Here is a 14,605-nt window from a genome sequence, read left to right as displayed (position 1 = left end):
TTGTACAGTAAAGCAGAGGAAACTGGCTATTTTTTGACAGGGCCCACTGGCTCTAGCTATAGTACTTTATGCATTTAATTTTTATGGAGGGCCACCGACCCGGTCCTCTGTTTTAAACAATTTTTCGGAGTGCCACATACAGGCACTCAATCTATTAAATTTTTCTGGAGGGCCACCTACCTGCTCCTCTGGTTTGAAAACTTTTTTGGACTTCCACATACAGGCACTCAATCTATTCAATTTTTCTGGAGGGCCACCTACCTGCTCCTCTGGTTTGAAAACTTTTTTTGGACTGCCACATACAGGCACTCAATCTATTCCATTTTTCTGGAGGGCCACCTACCTGCTCCTCTGGTTTGAAAACTTTTTTGGACTGCCACATACAGGCACTCAATCTATTCAATTTTTCTGGAGGGCCACCTACCTGCTCCTCTGGTTTGAAAACTTTTTTGGACTGCCACATACAGGCACTCAATCTATTCCATTTTTATGGAGGGCCACCTACCTGCTCCTCTGGTTTGAAAACTTTTTTGGACTGCCACATACAGGCACTCAATCTATTCCATTTTTATGGAGGGCCACCTACCTGCTCCTCTGGTTTGAAAACTTTTTTGGACTGCCACATACAGGCACTATCCAAATTGAATTGTCTCCATAGCAGCCTCCACACGTTGTCTCCATTGCTACCTCCAAAAGTCGTCCATATAGCTGCCTCCATACATCGTCCCTTTATCAAACGAGGTGTGTCAGGCCGAAATTTGGGTTGTTTTCATGGATTCCACATCAAAGTTGTTAACTTTGTCGCCACCCTGCTGTGTTATCCACAAAATACACTGGCAAACTTTTACCATTTACGGATATTATTTCAGCGCTTCTTGCGCATCTGTTTACATTCCCCTCACCCGCCATATCCTAAACTTATAAGAACGCTACTACACTTGATCTTATACAAAAGGTTCTTAGAAGTGCTGTTTGGGGAGTAGCCTAGAGACAGGGGCTTGGATTGGCGAAAGCTCGCCTGGCAGCGGAGCGCCCGCTCCATGCCAAGAACCAACTAACATAGTTTTAACTGCAGCACCTTTAATCTACTACTAGTTCACTGCCTCCATACATGGCCGCCTTATCAAACGTGCTGTGTCAGGCAGAATTTTGGGATGTTTTCATGGCTTCCACAACAAACTTGTTAACTTTGTCGCCACCCTGCTGTGTAATCCTCAAAATATACTGGCAAACTTTTACCATTTACGGATATTATTTCAGCGCTTCTTGCGCATCTGTTTACATTCCCCTCACCCGCCATATTCCAAACTTATAAGAACGCTACTACACTTAACTTGGTGCAGGCTGGGACCGAGTCTGACCCTGGGGCTGGTCATATACTGCCGACGCAGAGGATTGCGGGGCCTACCTCGGTCCAGGTGTTTCAGGCCTACTATGCCTCCTCCTCCTCCCACCCCTCCTCCACCTCCTCCTCCTCCGAATTACCATCCGTGGGCATGGCGCCATCAGTCGGTAGCTCTAGGCACAGCAGCAGTGCCGTCGCTAAGCGACAGCAGGCGGTGCTCAAACTGCTGAGCCTAGGTGATAAAAGGCACACCGCCCAAGAGCTATTACAGGGCATTCCACATCAAACTTGTTAACTTTGTCACCACCGTGCTGTGTAAGCCACAAAATATACTGGAAAACTTTTTTCATTTACGGATATTATTTCAGCGCTTCTTGCGCAGATGTTTACATTCCCCTCACCCGCCATATCCCAAACTTATAAGAACGCTACTACACTTGATCTTATACAAAAGGTTCTTAGAAGTGCTGTTTGGGGAGTAGCCTAGAGACAGGGGCTTGGATTGGCGAAAGCTCGCCTGGCAGCGGAACGCCAGCTCCATGCCAAGATCCAACTAACATAGTTTTAACTGCAGCACCTTTAATCTACTACTAGTTCACTGCCTCCATACATGGTCCCCTTATCAAACGAGCTGTGTCAGGCACAATTTTGGATTGTTTTCATGGCTTCCATGTTAACTTTGTCGCCACCCTGCTGTGTAATCCACAAAATATACTGGCAAACTTTTATCATGTACCGATATTATTTGAGCGCTTCTTGCTCACCTCCTTTGGTTCCTCTCTGCCACCCATTGGTTTGAAGCCTGAGTCCATTTAGGGTATGTTGCCATGCCACTCTCTAGCCTGCCGCTGCTGCCGCTGCCTCTGCATGCTGTCCCCTATAGTGTCAGGGTCAATTATTGGATGTTTTAGATGCTATCTAGCTTCATTCTGTCACTCTGTCATGGCCATGCTGTTGCCCATAATTTTGGCATAATCGTGCATTTAAGCAGCCTCAGAGGCATCCATGCATGCTGCCCCTGCTGTTTTCTGTCCATTTCCGTGGTGTTTCCATCCTTTTCTGAGGTTCCCAGGTGTTTGGCCAAGCTTCCCTGTGCAGAGCCTTGGTCCCCTTGAAAAATGCTCGAGTCTCCCATTGACTTCAATGGGGCTCGTTACTCGAAACGAGCACTCGAGCATCGGGAAAAGTTCGTCTCGAATAACGAGTACCCGAGCATTTTAGTGCTCGCTCATCTCTAATCATAACTCATTGCATTCAGTTCTGACGTACAAGATATTCTAAAAGTCTTCACGCCATTTTACTATTTCACATTTTATGCTTCTGCGTTGTACTAAAATGAATACAAAACACATTTTTCCTTAGTATTCTGCAGGCAGCTCATCATGATATACTGAAAAAAAATGCTACCTGTGAAGGAAACTGTGATGTTTTGGACCCCTGAAGTGTACGCAAGGTCACTTAATTATCCTTCTTAAACATTCCCAGAACGCACAGGTTCTTAGAGGTGCAGGAAGTGATTTAAAGTTGTCCACACAACTTCTGGATATGGCACAACAATAAATCACCCCTTTCACTAGCCTCAGTGAAACAGAACCTTGTCAACCCAATTAAGCTGCCACCCATTCTCCTTTAATATAAGCCAGGTCCATAATGGGATTATATAGGGTGAGGAATAAACCTGGTAGCATTTATATAACCGAGACACGGACATTGGGGTTCGTGGATCGAGATAAAAGAACAACACAGGTAAAATGTCATATTTAATTGCCTTAAGGGCACACTAGGCAAACTAATATATTTAGATTCCTAAATACAAAGTTAGGACTACAAGTTTCATTATCTTGCGTGTCGGCCTAATGGGGATGGATAGTCCACACTTTAAGAGCTTCCCTGCGCTTGGTGATGTTGAGATTTCTCCCAGGTGAAAGACAAAGGCATCAGGGGTGTTCTGATTATATTAGGTGCAGACACACCTCTGCACACCCCCAAGAAGGCTCATAGGTCCCTCCTACCTGGTATTAAGTCCATAACCTTGAAGAAGTCATAGCTTCTCAAGGGGAAGTCGTAAGGTCAGGGTTCTGGTATCATTGGATCCGAGTGAATCCCTAGATCGCATTGATACAAAACATGATTCATTTGCTATGGTCCCATTCTGAGATATGTATATCTCTGGACCCAAGGGTGCCAGAGCCTTAGGATTTGGGGAACTGTGATCCCCTGAAGATAATAAATAAATAAATAAAATGTAGTTCCCCTTTTAGTAATGTAGTTTTATGACTCTTTTGTCTCTTTTTTTAGAAAAGCTCAATTAGACTAATTAATCTGAGGCTGGGAGAAGTAAGGGATATGGGTGACTTGATGATCAGGACAATATCTGGCATGTGGATATCTCTTGTTCATCACACTACCTATCTTCAAAAATGTATTGAAAACTAAAATATAGTTTTTGGACATTAGTATTAGTTGTTGATGTACCTTTGGCAGTGACTACAGTCTAAATTTTTCTTGGGTATGATGCCACAAGGTTTGAACACCAGCTTTACCACTCAAGTTTTGTCAGGATGTGTGGGAACGTCAGTGTACAGGCATTTTTTGTTCTCTCTAGAGGTGTTTGATTCAGGGCTTGGCCAATTGACTACATTTATAAAGTCAGGCTACCTGCACATGAACATGTGCTGTTCTCAGGCCAAAAATAATGGATCTGTGGTTAATTTTTGTGGTCCATGTTTAATCAGTGTTTAAATCGTTTCTGATTTGTATATAGGGTATATGTGTCATCCATATGTCATCATATTTTGTGGATCTACAAAAAGAATGTAAAGCTAGCAAATTATGAGACTTGTTCGTCACACCCCCTTGAAGGGTTGCATGCCTGTGTTACATAGCAGCTGATCCACAAATATGCCTTCATTTATTCCTGAGCAGTCTCCATGTCTTTATCATAGAAAAACATGTTTTGATTTAGGGATGGTATTGGGCAAAATATTAATTGCCTTGTTTCCACCAAACATAACACCTACAACTGAGGCCAGAGCTGATAATTGTGTTTCTGTGTTTAGGCACATGGGATCTTTAAAGCTCAGCAGCATATGCATATTTTTCTCTCCATCTGATATGAAATCAGAATAAACCTTTCCTGTTTTAGGTCATTTAGGATTACCAACATTTTTTATATATCCCAAATGCAAGAATGATGAGAGGGAGTTAATTAAAAGGCACATTGGAAGCTTTTGATTTTTGGCAACATCTTACCTTACCTTTGGATGTATTTGAAGACACATCTTAAACACACTGCTTCTTTGTGGGAAAGTCTAAAAAAAAATCAGACAACACATAAGAAAGAGAATTTGGGACTTGCACAAGTCTGGTTCATCCTTGAGTGCAATATTCAGAAACCTGAAGGTGCCTTGTTCAGCTGTAAAAACTGTACACAAGTACAACAAGATGGGAATGTCCAGCCATCATTCCGCTCAGGAAGGAGATGGGTTCTGTCTCCCAGAAAAGAAGGTGCGCTAGTCTGAAATGTGCATATCAACCCAAGAACAAAACCAAAAGACCTTGTGAAGATGCTAGTTAAAGGTTGTGAGAGAGTGTAATTATACACAGTGAAACGTGTATTGTATCCACATTTGCTGATAGGCCATTCTGTTAGGAAGAAGCTATTACTCTAAAAGAATCATTAAAAAGCCACATCAATGTTTGCAAATTGACAGGAATAGAACCCTAAATATTTGGAGGCATGTGGTCTGATGGAACAAAAATTGAATGGTTTGGCCATAATACCATTGCTACATTTGAAGGGAAAAGGGAGAAGCCTGCAAACCTGAGAACAACATCCAAACTGTGAAACATAGGGGTAGAAGCATCATGCTGTGGGGTTGTTTTGCTGCAGAAGGCAGCCTCCAAACATGGTTCAGTTCTGTCACGAGGAATGGGCCAAATTCCTACCAACTATTGTGAGAAGCTTGTGGAAGAATATCCAAAATGTTTACCCAAGTTGCACAGGTTAAGGGCATTGGTACCAAATACTAATGAAATGTATGTTAGCTTTTGACTTTGCAAAAAGTAATAAAAATGCCTCTCTCTCTATACTGGCATTTGGCAGGTGTGTCTTCTGGCTGATGAGGAAGAGGAGCTTAGGAGTGACGTGTGGGGCCTTTGGGCAGATTCTACGGATTATAGAGTCCACTTCGGACCGGAACAGTTTTATTTTTTCGCACTCCCAGCAGATATGAAAGTATGATCCAATGTCTGAGTCACATCTCCAGCAAGTGTCTGGGATGTCTCATTTGAACTTGTGAATGGTGCAGGGTGTTTTGTACCATCTTGATGTGAGTTTAAAGTTTGTTTCTTGCATTGTGGATATGCTGGTTTTAAGGATAGGTTTGATTTCTTCTGGTTCGAGGAGTATCTGTAGCTCCTTTTCCCATGCAGCAATGTATTGTGGGTTGATAGTATTGTCCAGGACTATTCATTTTTTGTAAATTGTGGATGTGAGTTTAGGAAGTGGTAAGGTAGCGTCCAGAAATTCTTCTATCCATGTTAAGTTTCTGTCAAAAGGGTCTATTTTTAGCAAGTTAGCTTTGATTTGTGAGTACCAGATTTTTGTAGAGTTGTTTATGGAAGTCAGCGAAGAGTGGGAAGGATCCATCTAGTAAAATGTCACAAACTGTTTTATCACCCATTGATGATTGGGGTAGGAGCCAATGTGTGGAGAGGGCATCATCAATGCCTAGGAGATCTCCATTCTTTGTAAATGGGGAAGGGTACATTCCCTATCTCAGGAATTTTTGGGGATGTCGTCCAAGTGCTAGCTATTGCTTGTGTGAGGGGATATCCGTATTTTGCTGGGTGGTCTTCGCGTATTAGGATTTGAGTTATAGATCTGCCTAAGATTTCCTCCTCAATGTGGACATATGTTTTAGAGTTGTAATTTTTATACCAGTCCCTTAGCTTTGTTTATTGGCTGGCTTTATAAAATTGTTTAAGGTCAGTTAAACCTAGCCCTCCTTTCAGTCATGGGCGGTGTCATGATTAAGTAGGCCAATCTATGCCCTTTTTTTGTCCCATTGTATGAGAGGGCAGCTGTTATATGGCAGTATATGATAGGATCGTACAGACAACCTAGGGTTAAAGTACCCTAGGGAGTCTGAAAAATAGTAAAAATAAAATAAAAAAGTTTAAAAAAAATTATAATAAAAAACCTAAAAACTGAAATCACTCCCCTTTCCCTAGAACTGATATAAATATAAATAAACAGTAAAAATCATAAACACAATAGATATCGCCGCATCCAAAAATGCCCAATCTATAAAAATATAAAAATGCGTTTAACCATGTAACGGAAAATAGCACCCAAAATCGAAAATGGCACTTTTTTGCCATTAAAAAAAAATTTAAATTCTATAAAAAGTGATCAAAAGATTGCACAGTCCTAAAAATGATAACATTGTAAACGTCATCAAAATCCGCAAAAAATTACACCTCCCAAAGCTCCATACACCAAAGTATAAAAAAGTTATTAGCGCCAGAAGACAGCAAAATCCCCCTCAAAATTTTTGTACAGGAGGTTTTAATTTTTTTTAATGTATGAAAACATTATAAAACCTAAACAAATTTGGTATCCCCGTAATTGCACCTACCCAAAGAATAAAGTAGACATGTCATTTGGGGCATACAGTGAAATCCGTAAAATCCAAGCCCACAAATGCATTTTTTTAACAATTTAACTGCATTTGGAATTTTTTTCCCGCTTCTCAGTACATGGCATGGAATATTAAAACCACTAATTTGAAGTGTAATTTGTTACGCAGAAAATAAGCCATCACACAGCTCTGTACAGGCGGTCCCCTACTTAAGGACACCCGACTTACAGACAACCCATAGTTACAGACGGACCCCTCTGCCCACTGTGACCTCTGGTGAAGCTCTCTGGATGCTTTACTATAGTCCCAGACTGCAATGATCAGCTGTAAGATGTCTGTAATGAAGCTTTATTGATAATTCTTGGTCCAATTACACCAAAAATTTTGAAACTCCAATTGTCACTGGGACAAAAGAAAAAAAAATGTCTAGAACTTCCATTATAAAATATACAGTTTCGACTTACATACAAATTCAACTTAAGAACAAACCTCCAGACCCTATCTTGTATGTAACCCGGGGACTGCCTGTACATGGAAAAATAAAAAAGTTTTAGATTTTTGAAGGTGGGGAGTGAAAAATAAAAACGAAAAAGGGCTGCGGCGTTAAGGGGTTAAGGCCCGATATCTGTGAGTGTTGCCTAATTTGTTGGATTCGAGTTTCCATTATAATAACAAATAGGAGGGGGAGGGTAGTGTAGAGCGCCATGATATTTTCAATTTCTTGGGGGGGATCTGAACTTTTTTAAGGCTAGTTGCATGTATGTCCAGTCTACCTGGTCAAAGGCCTTCGCGGAATCTGTAGATAAAAATGCTAGTGGAATATTCCTTGACCGGGCAAACTGGATCATATTGAGAACACGTAATGTATTGTCCTTTCCCTCTCTTCCAGGCACAAAACCTACTTGCTCAGGGTCAATTAGAAATGTAAGAAGTAGTTCAATACTATTGGCTAGTTAAATATCTTAAGATATACATTGAGTAGAGAGATGGAGCAGTAGCTACCACATTGTGTGTGGCCTTTACCTTCCTTGGCAAGAATGGTGATGTGAGCTTGTAGGGACTGTATGGGGAATTGCATTGAGTTTGACAGGGAGTTAAAGGTATCTAGAACATGTGGCAGGAGCAGTTCTTTGAAGGTTTTGTAGTAGGCTGCCGGGAAGCCGTCAGGCCCTGGAGTTTTCCCCAAGGGGAGTCTTTAAGAGATTTTTCTAGTTCCTGAATTGTGAATGGTTTGGTCAGTGTGTCGGCTTGCTGCAGGGTTAGATTGGGTGAAGCCATTAATTTTGATACTGTAATCTTTGTTACTGTGCATAAACACCTTATGTTGGTTATAGATACGTTTTTTTTTTGCTGCATATTGATTCAGGAGGTGTTTCAATTTTTCCCTAGCCACCGTTAATTTGAAAAAAGGTCTCAGGAGAATGTGTTGCTCGGTGTTTATGTTCCTTCTCTAATAACTGCTGCAATATTTCATTGTGCCGTTTGTTCTTCAATTTTTTAACATATGCATTCAATGACATAAATTCTCCTCTAATCACTCCTTATGGGTTTCCGATTTGGTAGTCAGTGGAGTATTGGTTTTGTTATGAAAATTCCCAGAAATTTCTTATCCTTTCTGCAATCCTTTGTTTGATTCTGGGGCTAATGTCTCATTGAGCCTCCATGTGTATTGTAGTCTGGGGAGAGTGGGAAGAAAAAAATGTCAAGTGAACTGCGACATGGTCTGAGACTGTTATGCTATCTATACTAGAGGTTGAGATCAATGGTACGTGGGGAGCAGAGAAAAGTATGTTATCTAGTCTCTGATATGGTCTTTGTGGAGGATGGAAAAGAAGGTATATTCCCTGTCTGATGGATGCATTGTACGCCAGGCATCTCTGAGGGACAGGTCTTGAAAAGTTTTGGGAGAGATTTGAGTTTCCTAAAGGGAAATCTGTTTTTGTTAGAGAAGAGGTCTAATGTGGGTTCCAGGCAGCAATTGAAGTCACCCCCAATGATGCAGTTACCTTCTCTAAAGTGGTGTAGCTTTCCAAAGATTTCTAGTAACCAGTCAATATGTTGTGAGTTTGGGGCACATATAGCTTTTCAAGAACAGGAATCTCCCTTTGGGATTATGTGTGCAGATCGTTTAAATGGTAGGGTTTTTTGACGCCTATTGTTGCCCCTTTGCTTTTGAAGGAGGGGCGGCAGGCGTGGAACCATTGGGAGTAGTGTGATGTTGGGAGGGATGGTATATTTTGCATCTTGAAATGAGTTTCCTGGAGTATGATGATGTCAGAATGAACCTTTTTTAGTAACTGGAAAACATGTGAGCGTTTCAGAGGGGAGTTTAGTCACTGTACTGATGATATTGTAATATCTGCCATATACTTGTGGGGGGGGGGGGGGCGGGAGGGTTAGATGGGTTAGAGGAGAGGAGTTATTTGAAAAATGGTGTGCCGGCATGTGGTGGCTGAGGTGGTGGAAGGGTGTTCCTAAAGACTTAGGATCGGTTAGTATTAACCATTAAGGTCTGAAATACCAGCCAAGGCGGGGGCAGGGGTGGTGAACTGAGAATGGGGGAAACTCTGGGTGGGATGCTTAGAAGTGCCTTCCCGTGTCTCCTTTTTGTTAATGTAGACCTTCTAGATGGGTGAGTACCACTCGCCTAGTTAACGGGGTGGGGGGGGTTGACCCTATCTGTCAATGGAGGAGTAGACCTTAGGCTAACAACAAATTAAACATAAGGAAGATTAAAATTGTAAACAATAAGCCAGGGTGTGAGCTGGCAAGCTTGTTACCTCTTACCACCTAGCGGGGGGCCACAGGAAGCCGGTAAATCGTGATTTGTAAACGATGGTCATGTCACTCACGCGTAAATGGAGAAATACAATGCCCTCAGCAAAAGGGTCAGTCCATTGTAGTGTCCAACCTTTTCCTGCTTGACTTGGGACACAGAGTTTGCCAGTCTTGGGGCCTCAGGAAAAACAGGCAGTAGTGCAAGATCAGTGATCTGTAGCCAAGATGGGATGTTTTGGGGGTCTAGGCCGATGTATTCACAATTAGGGATTTGGTCTTCAGGTCTACGGATTATTTTACTTGAACAATTAATCTGGAAGGATAATCCAAAGGGGAAGAGCCATCGGTATTGGATTTTCTTTTGACGAATTGCTTCTGTAATGGGGCGCATAAGCCTTCTTTTATTGAGTGTTACAGGAGGTATATCTTGGAAGATTGGCAAGTGAGCTCCTTCGAATTGTAGGTCTTGTATGTCTCTAACTTTGCATAGTATGGCGTCTCCGTGGGTTGAATTGAGGATTTTACATATAATGTCTCATGGAGGCTTGTTGTATTTGGGTTTGGGGCGTGGTGCACTATAAGCTCTTTTAATAGCCACTAACGTAAGCAGCTCCTAGTGCTAAAACATATGCAGGTGTTAAGGTGTTGGAAATTTAAAATACCAAAACACATATGCATAGATATACAGCATATATACATACACATCCAGTATATACAGCACATACGCACAGATATACAGCGTATATGCATACACATCCAGTATATACAACACATACGCACAGATATATAGCATATATACACACACATCTAGTATATACACAACACATATGCACAGATATACAGCATATATACATACACATCCAGTATATACAGCACATACACACAGATATACACCATATATACACACATCTAGTATATACACAACACATATGTACAGATATACAGCATATATACATACACATCCAGTATATACAACACATACGCACAGATATACAGCATATATACACACACACATCCAGTATATACAGCACATACACACAGATATACAGCATATATACACACACTTCCAGTATATACAACACATACATACGCACAGATATACAACATAAATATATACACACAACCAGTATATACAGCACATACGCACAGATATACAGTATAAATGCATACACATACAGTATATACAGCATACATACACACATATATACATGCATTTACATATGTAGCAATTATACTCACCCCATCTGGATGTCACTCGTCGGGACATGGTGGCAGAAAAAGTGGAATGCGTAGGAGAGGGTGGTCGGGCCAGACATGAGGTGCGCAGGCCGGGCCGGACGCGAGGAGCACAGGGCAGGGCGGGGGGGGGGGGCCACATGTAAGCTGGGTAGGGCAGGGCGGGGCTGCTAAGGTCCTTCAGCATCAGTCAGGGGAGGTAAAGGGACGGGCCGGGAGTGGATGGGATGGTGAATTATACTTTGCCCCCAGGGCCATCCCACTACCTCTCCGCCATTAAAATAATAGGCTATTTTTACTCTGTGGGTCACTACAATAAGGGTGAAATCATTTATAAAGTTTATTATTTTTTACCCAATTTTATATAATAATTTGAAGAAAATATCATTTGTTTTAACATACCATCATTTTAGAGGTATAAGTTCTGTATTTGTCGGTTGACAGAGTAGGTTGAGGGCTTATTTTTTGCAAGAACATTTTTTGTGTAGAAATTTGATGAAAAATAATCTTTTTTTGTGTTTTTTTTTTTTTACCAGGTTCCCTTTGCAGCTCCAATATTGCCTTACATTTATTGTAAAAATTGTTATGGATGCAGATATTTCAAATATATGGAGTATTTATTTTGTGTTTTTATACTTTATCAGATTTTTCTATGGTAATACAGGGCTTCAGGGGCTTTTTCTTTATTTTTTATTATAAAATGGTGTTTAACGTTATTTTTACTTTTCAACTTTTTATCAGACTCGGACCTAAACAAGCATTTGATCACTTGTTTAAGCCTCTGCACACTACAATACTAATGTATTGTATATAAAGGTGATGCAAATGTTCCTGGGTTACCAAGGGTAAACTCTTTGCACCCATTTTTTCCATCCATTACACTGAAACTAACTGAGAATGCTGATGCATGCTCAGTTAGTTACATTCGGGTCCTGCCCACAAGCAGGACCTGAAGTGCTGGGGCCTTGGGCAGTGCTGGGGCACTCATCAGAACCTGGGCCTGCCACTGTAAGGATCACATACCCCCGGTAAGCTCACAGGGGGGTCTGATCTACACAGGAAAGATGCAGAATCCCCCACACACCACGGTCATGCTTTGCCACACCATGTAATGGGTTAACGCCCTTAATCGGAGGCATCTCTGGACTTGGGTGTTAGAGGCGAGTAATAAACAGCTGAAACCTGCAGCTTCTGACGTAATAGTACTGGATGTTGCGGAAAGCCGCCTCCCACCATGCAGTACTATTATGTCCAATGTCAGGAAGGGGCTAATCAAGACCCCTCTGGCTCAGACATTTCTTCCCCAAAAACTACTGCTCCATAGACTGCTTCACATCCTGAATACTACTGCCTCCTGCAGAGTTATTATATATCTATATACAGTATATAAACATATGTTGAATCCTGTAATATACCTTAGTAGTAATATTATTTTGTACATAGGATGCATAATTATAATAGAAAAATATTCTTGTACATAGGCTGCAGTATTTGTTATATTTTTTAATTTGTGGTTTCATTTCAATGAAATATCTATTATCTTTTGTCAATCAGTATAAAGTAACATATAGTCAAAAAAGACAAAGAAAGGCATAAGCCACAGTTTAATTGCTTTGTATAGAAATATATTATTTGTTAAAAAAAAAAAAAAAAGGATGACAAACATTGTTGTATTCCAATACTTAGCAATATGTTATACAACAGCTTCCTATAGCCTGGCAAATAATAAAACTTCTTGTTACCACAGCAGCCAATCAGAGCTCAGATTAAAATTTTTGCTATACGGTATAAAAAAGGCTCCCTCTGCACAAAATTGTGTGGAGAAGGTTAAAGGAAACCTACCTAATCATGCAAGCAGACCACCCGGTAGTCTATTAAATGCTGATGCAGGCACATACTTTAGTTAGGCACGGCGATCGTTAGTTTAGCTAAAAAAAAAGATTAACTTACATATGTAAATAGCCCTCCGGTGCTACCCTACGTCATCTTCGGAAGGGAGATGGCTTCCGATCTTTAATTATTCCCGCCTCCTTCATAATACCCGTCCTCCTTCAGGTGCCGAGAGCCATGACGTCAACAAGCTCTCAGCACCTAAAGGAGGACGGGTACAATGAAGGAGGCAGGAATAATTAAAGATCGGAAGCCATCTTCCTTCCAAAGATGACGTAGGGTAGCACCGGAGGGCTATTTTTTAGCTAAACTAACGATCGCTGTGCCTAACTAAAGTATGTGCCGGCATCAGTATTAAATAGCCTACCGGGCGGTCTGCTCGCATGATTTTATCATGCGAGCCGTGGTAGGTTTCCTTTAAGTTTCAAACCAAGTTCAAGAGATCTACTGCTATCCTGTATATACAGTATGGGTATATTACAGCACTACTATTTTTATGCTGCATATAGTGTGTAAACGCAGCGACTGGTATTGCAACTCACTGCAAGGTTTTCCCAATTAAGTCAATAGGATGGAGCTGGAATTCACAACCAATTGGGCCTGGAATAAAATTAGCTTTCACGGTGTAACAATTCTCTATACTAATCAATCATCTACATCCATCTAAATCTTAGCTGGGAGGAGTACAGTAAATCTGGCTAATGTTCTGTTCTGGATGCACAGCAAAATAAGTCCAAGTGTCCTACATCACATTTGACTTGGGTGCTCCAGGTATTCATCCTTCAAAATCTTTCGTAGGTGCTTCACTTGTGCTTCAAGCTCCTGAACCTAAAACAGAATATTCAAAATTAAGTTTCGATCTGATAGTATTAACAGTTTATTCCAAGATGAGGAGTTAGGGAAAATATATGGTTAAACCCCAGCCCCGGAAGCAGTGAGAGCTTCAACTAAAGATTCAGGGCTTTAAAACAAGTCGAAGATCAGTATAGGTATGCTAACGCATGCTGAAAGAGGAAGGCCATCTTTGATTCTTCCACCTTGCCTTTATAGCTTCAGAGGGAGAGTTAAAATTACCTCATACTGAAGATATCATATTTCCTATCATTAAGAAAGCGTCTATATACTGAGTGAGAAGAGCATTTTGAGTAGCAGTAACCCCACAACACTTTGCAGTTGTAGCAAAGTAGATAGCACATCCATCCACATACTGGGGCTTATTTATAAGTAAATGTGCCCCACTGTGTACACCTGCTGCATGTCAATTATTCTTGTAGGTTTGCCAGTGAATTTCATCCTTTGCATCTTTTTTTGCTGTAGGAACATGTTTTCACTGCGTTCTCAGGTTAATGTAGTTCAGCTTTCGGAAGAGGGATGGGGCTGAGTAACAATGCTAAAAACATGTTTCAGAGAGGTTTGGTGGTTTTTGGCTTGATGAAGCTGCAAGCATAAGGACCCTTTCACCAGAACTTAGTATACGGCCGACTGGAGAAGGCCAGGGGATTAGCGCTCTCCACTCCTCCCCTCTCCATAGTGAGTAGAGATGAGCAAACTTAATGTCTGGCTTCGGAGTTTGGGTTTGGCTGTGCGACCTGGACATAATGCCAAATTGATGGCCATTCCAGCGAATTGGCAGCCTCTACACCCCATGGCCAACTATAGCCATGGTTAGTTACAAGTACAGCCAGCAATCTGGCATTAAGTCCAAGTCTCA

The 14,605-nt window shown here is 41.3% G+C and overlaps 1 protein-coding gene and 1 long non-coding RNA gene across 2 annotated transcripts in view; one reads left to right on the top strand and one right to left on the bottom strand.

Moving 5' to 3' along the window:
* LOC140064222 (uncharacterized) overlaps positions 1-14,605 on the top strand; it is a 113,759-nt gene that overhangs the window by 84,213 nt on the left and 14,941 nt on the right. The window lies entirely within an intron of this gene.
* LOC140064219 (peroxidasin homolog) overlaps positions 13,219-14,605 on the bottom strand; it is a 40,602-nt gene continuing 39,215 nt past the window's right edge. The window contains exon 20 of the mRNA XM_072110895.1: positions 13,219-13,722. Coding sequence (XP_071966996.1) covers positions 13,642-13,722 — 81 coding nt within the window. The 3' untranslated portion in view covers positions 13,219-13,641. The remainder of the gene's footprint in view (positions 13,723-14,605) is intronic.

The sequence above is a fragment of the Engystomops pustulosus genome, chromosome 6, assembly GCF_040894005.1.
Source record: "Engystomops pustulosus chromosome 6, aEngPut4.maternal, whole genome shotgun sequence".
NCBI lineage: Eukaryota > Metazoa > Chordata > Amphibia > Anura > Leptodactylidae > Engystomops > Engystomops pustulosus.
This window is presented reverse-complemented; position numbering and strand designations above follow the sequence as displayed.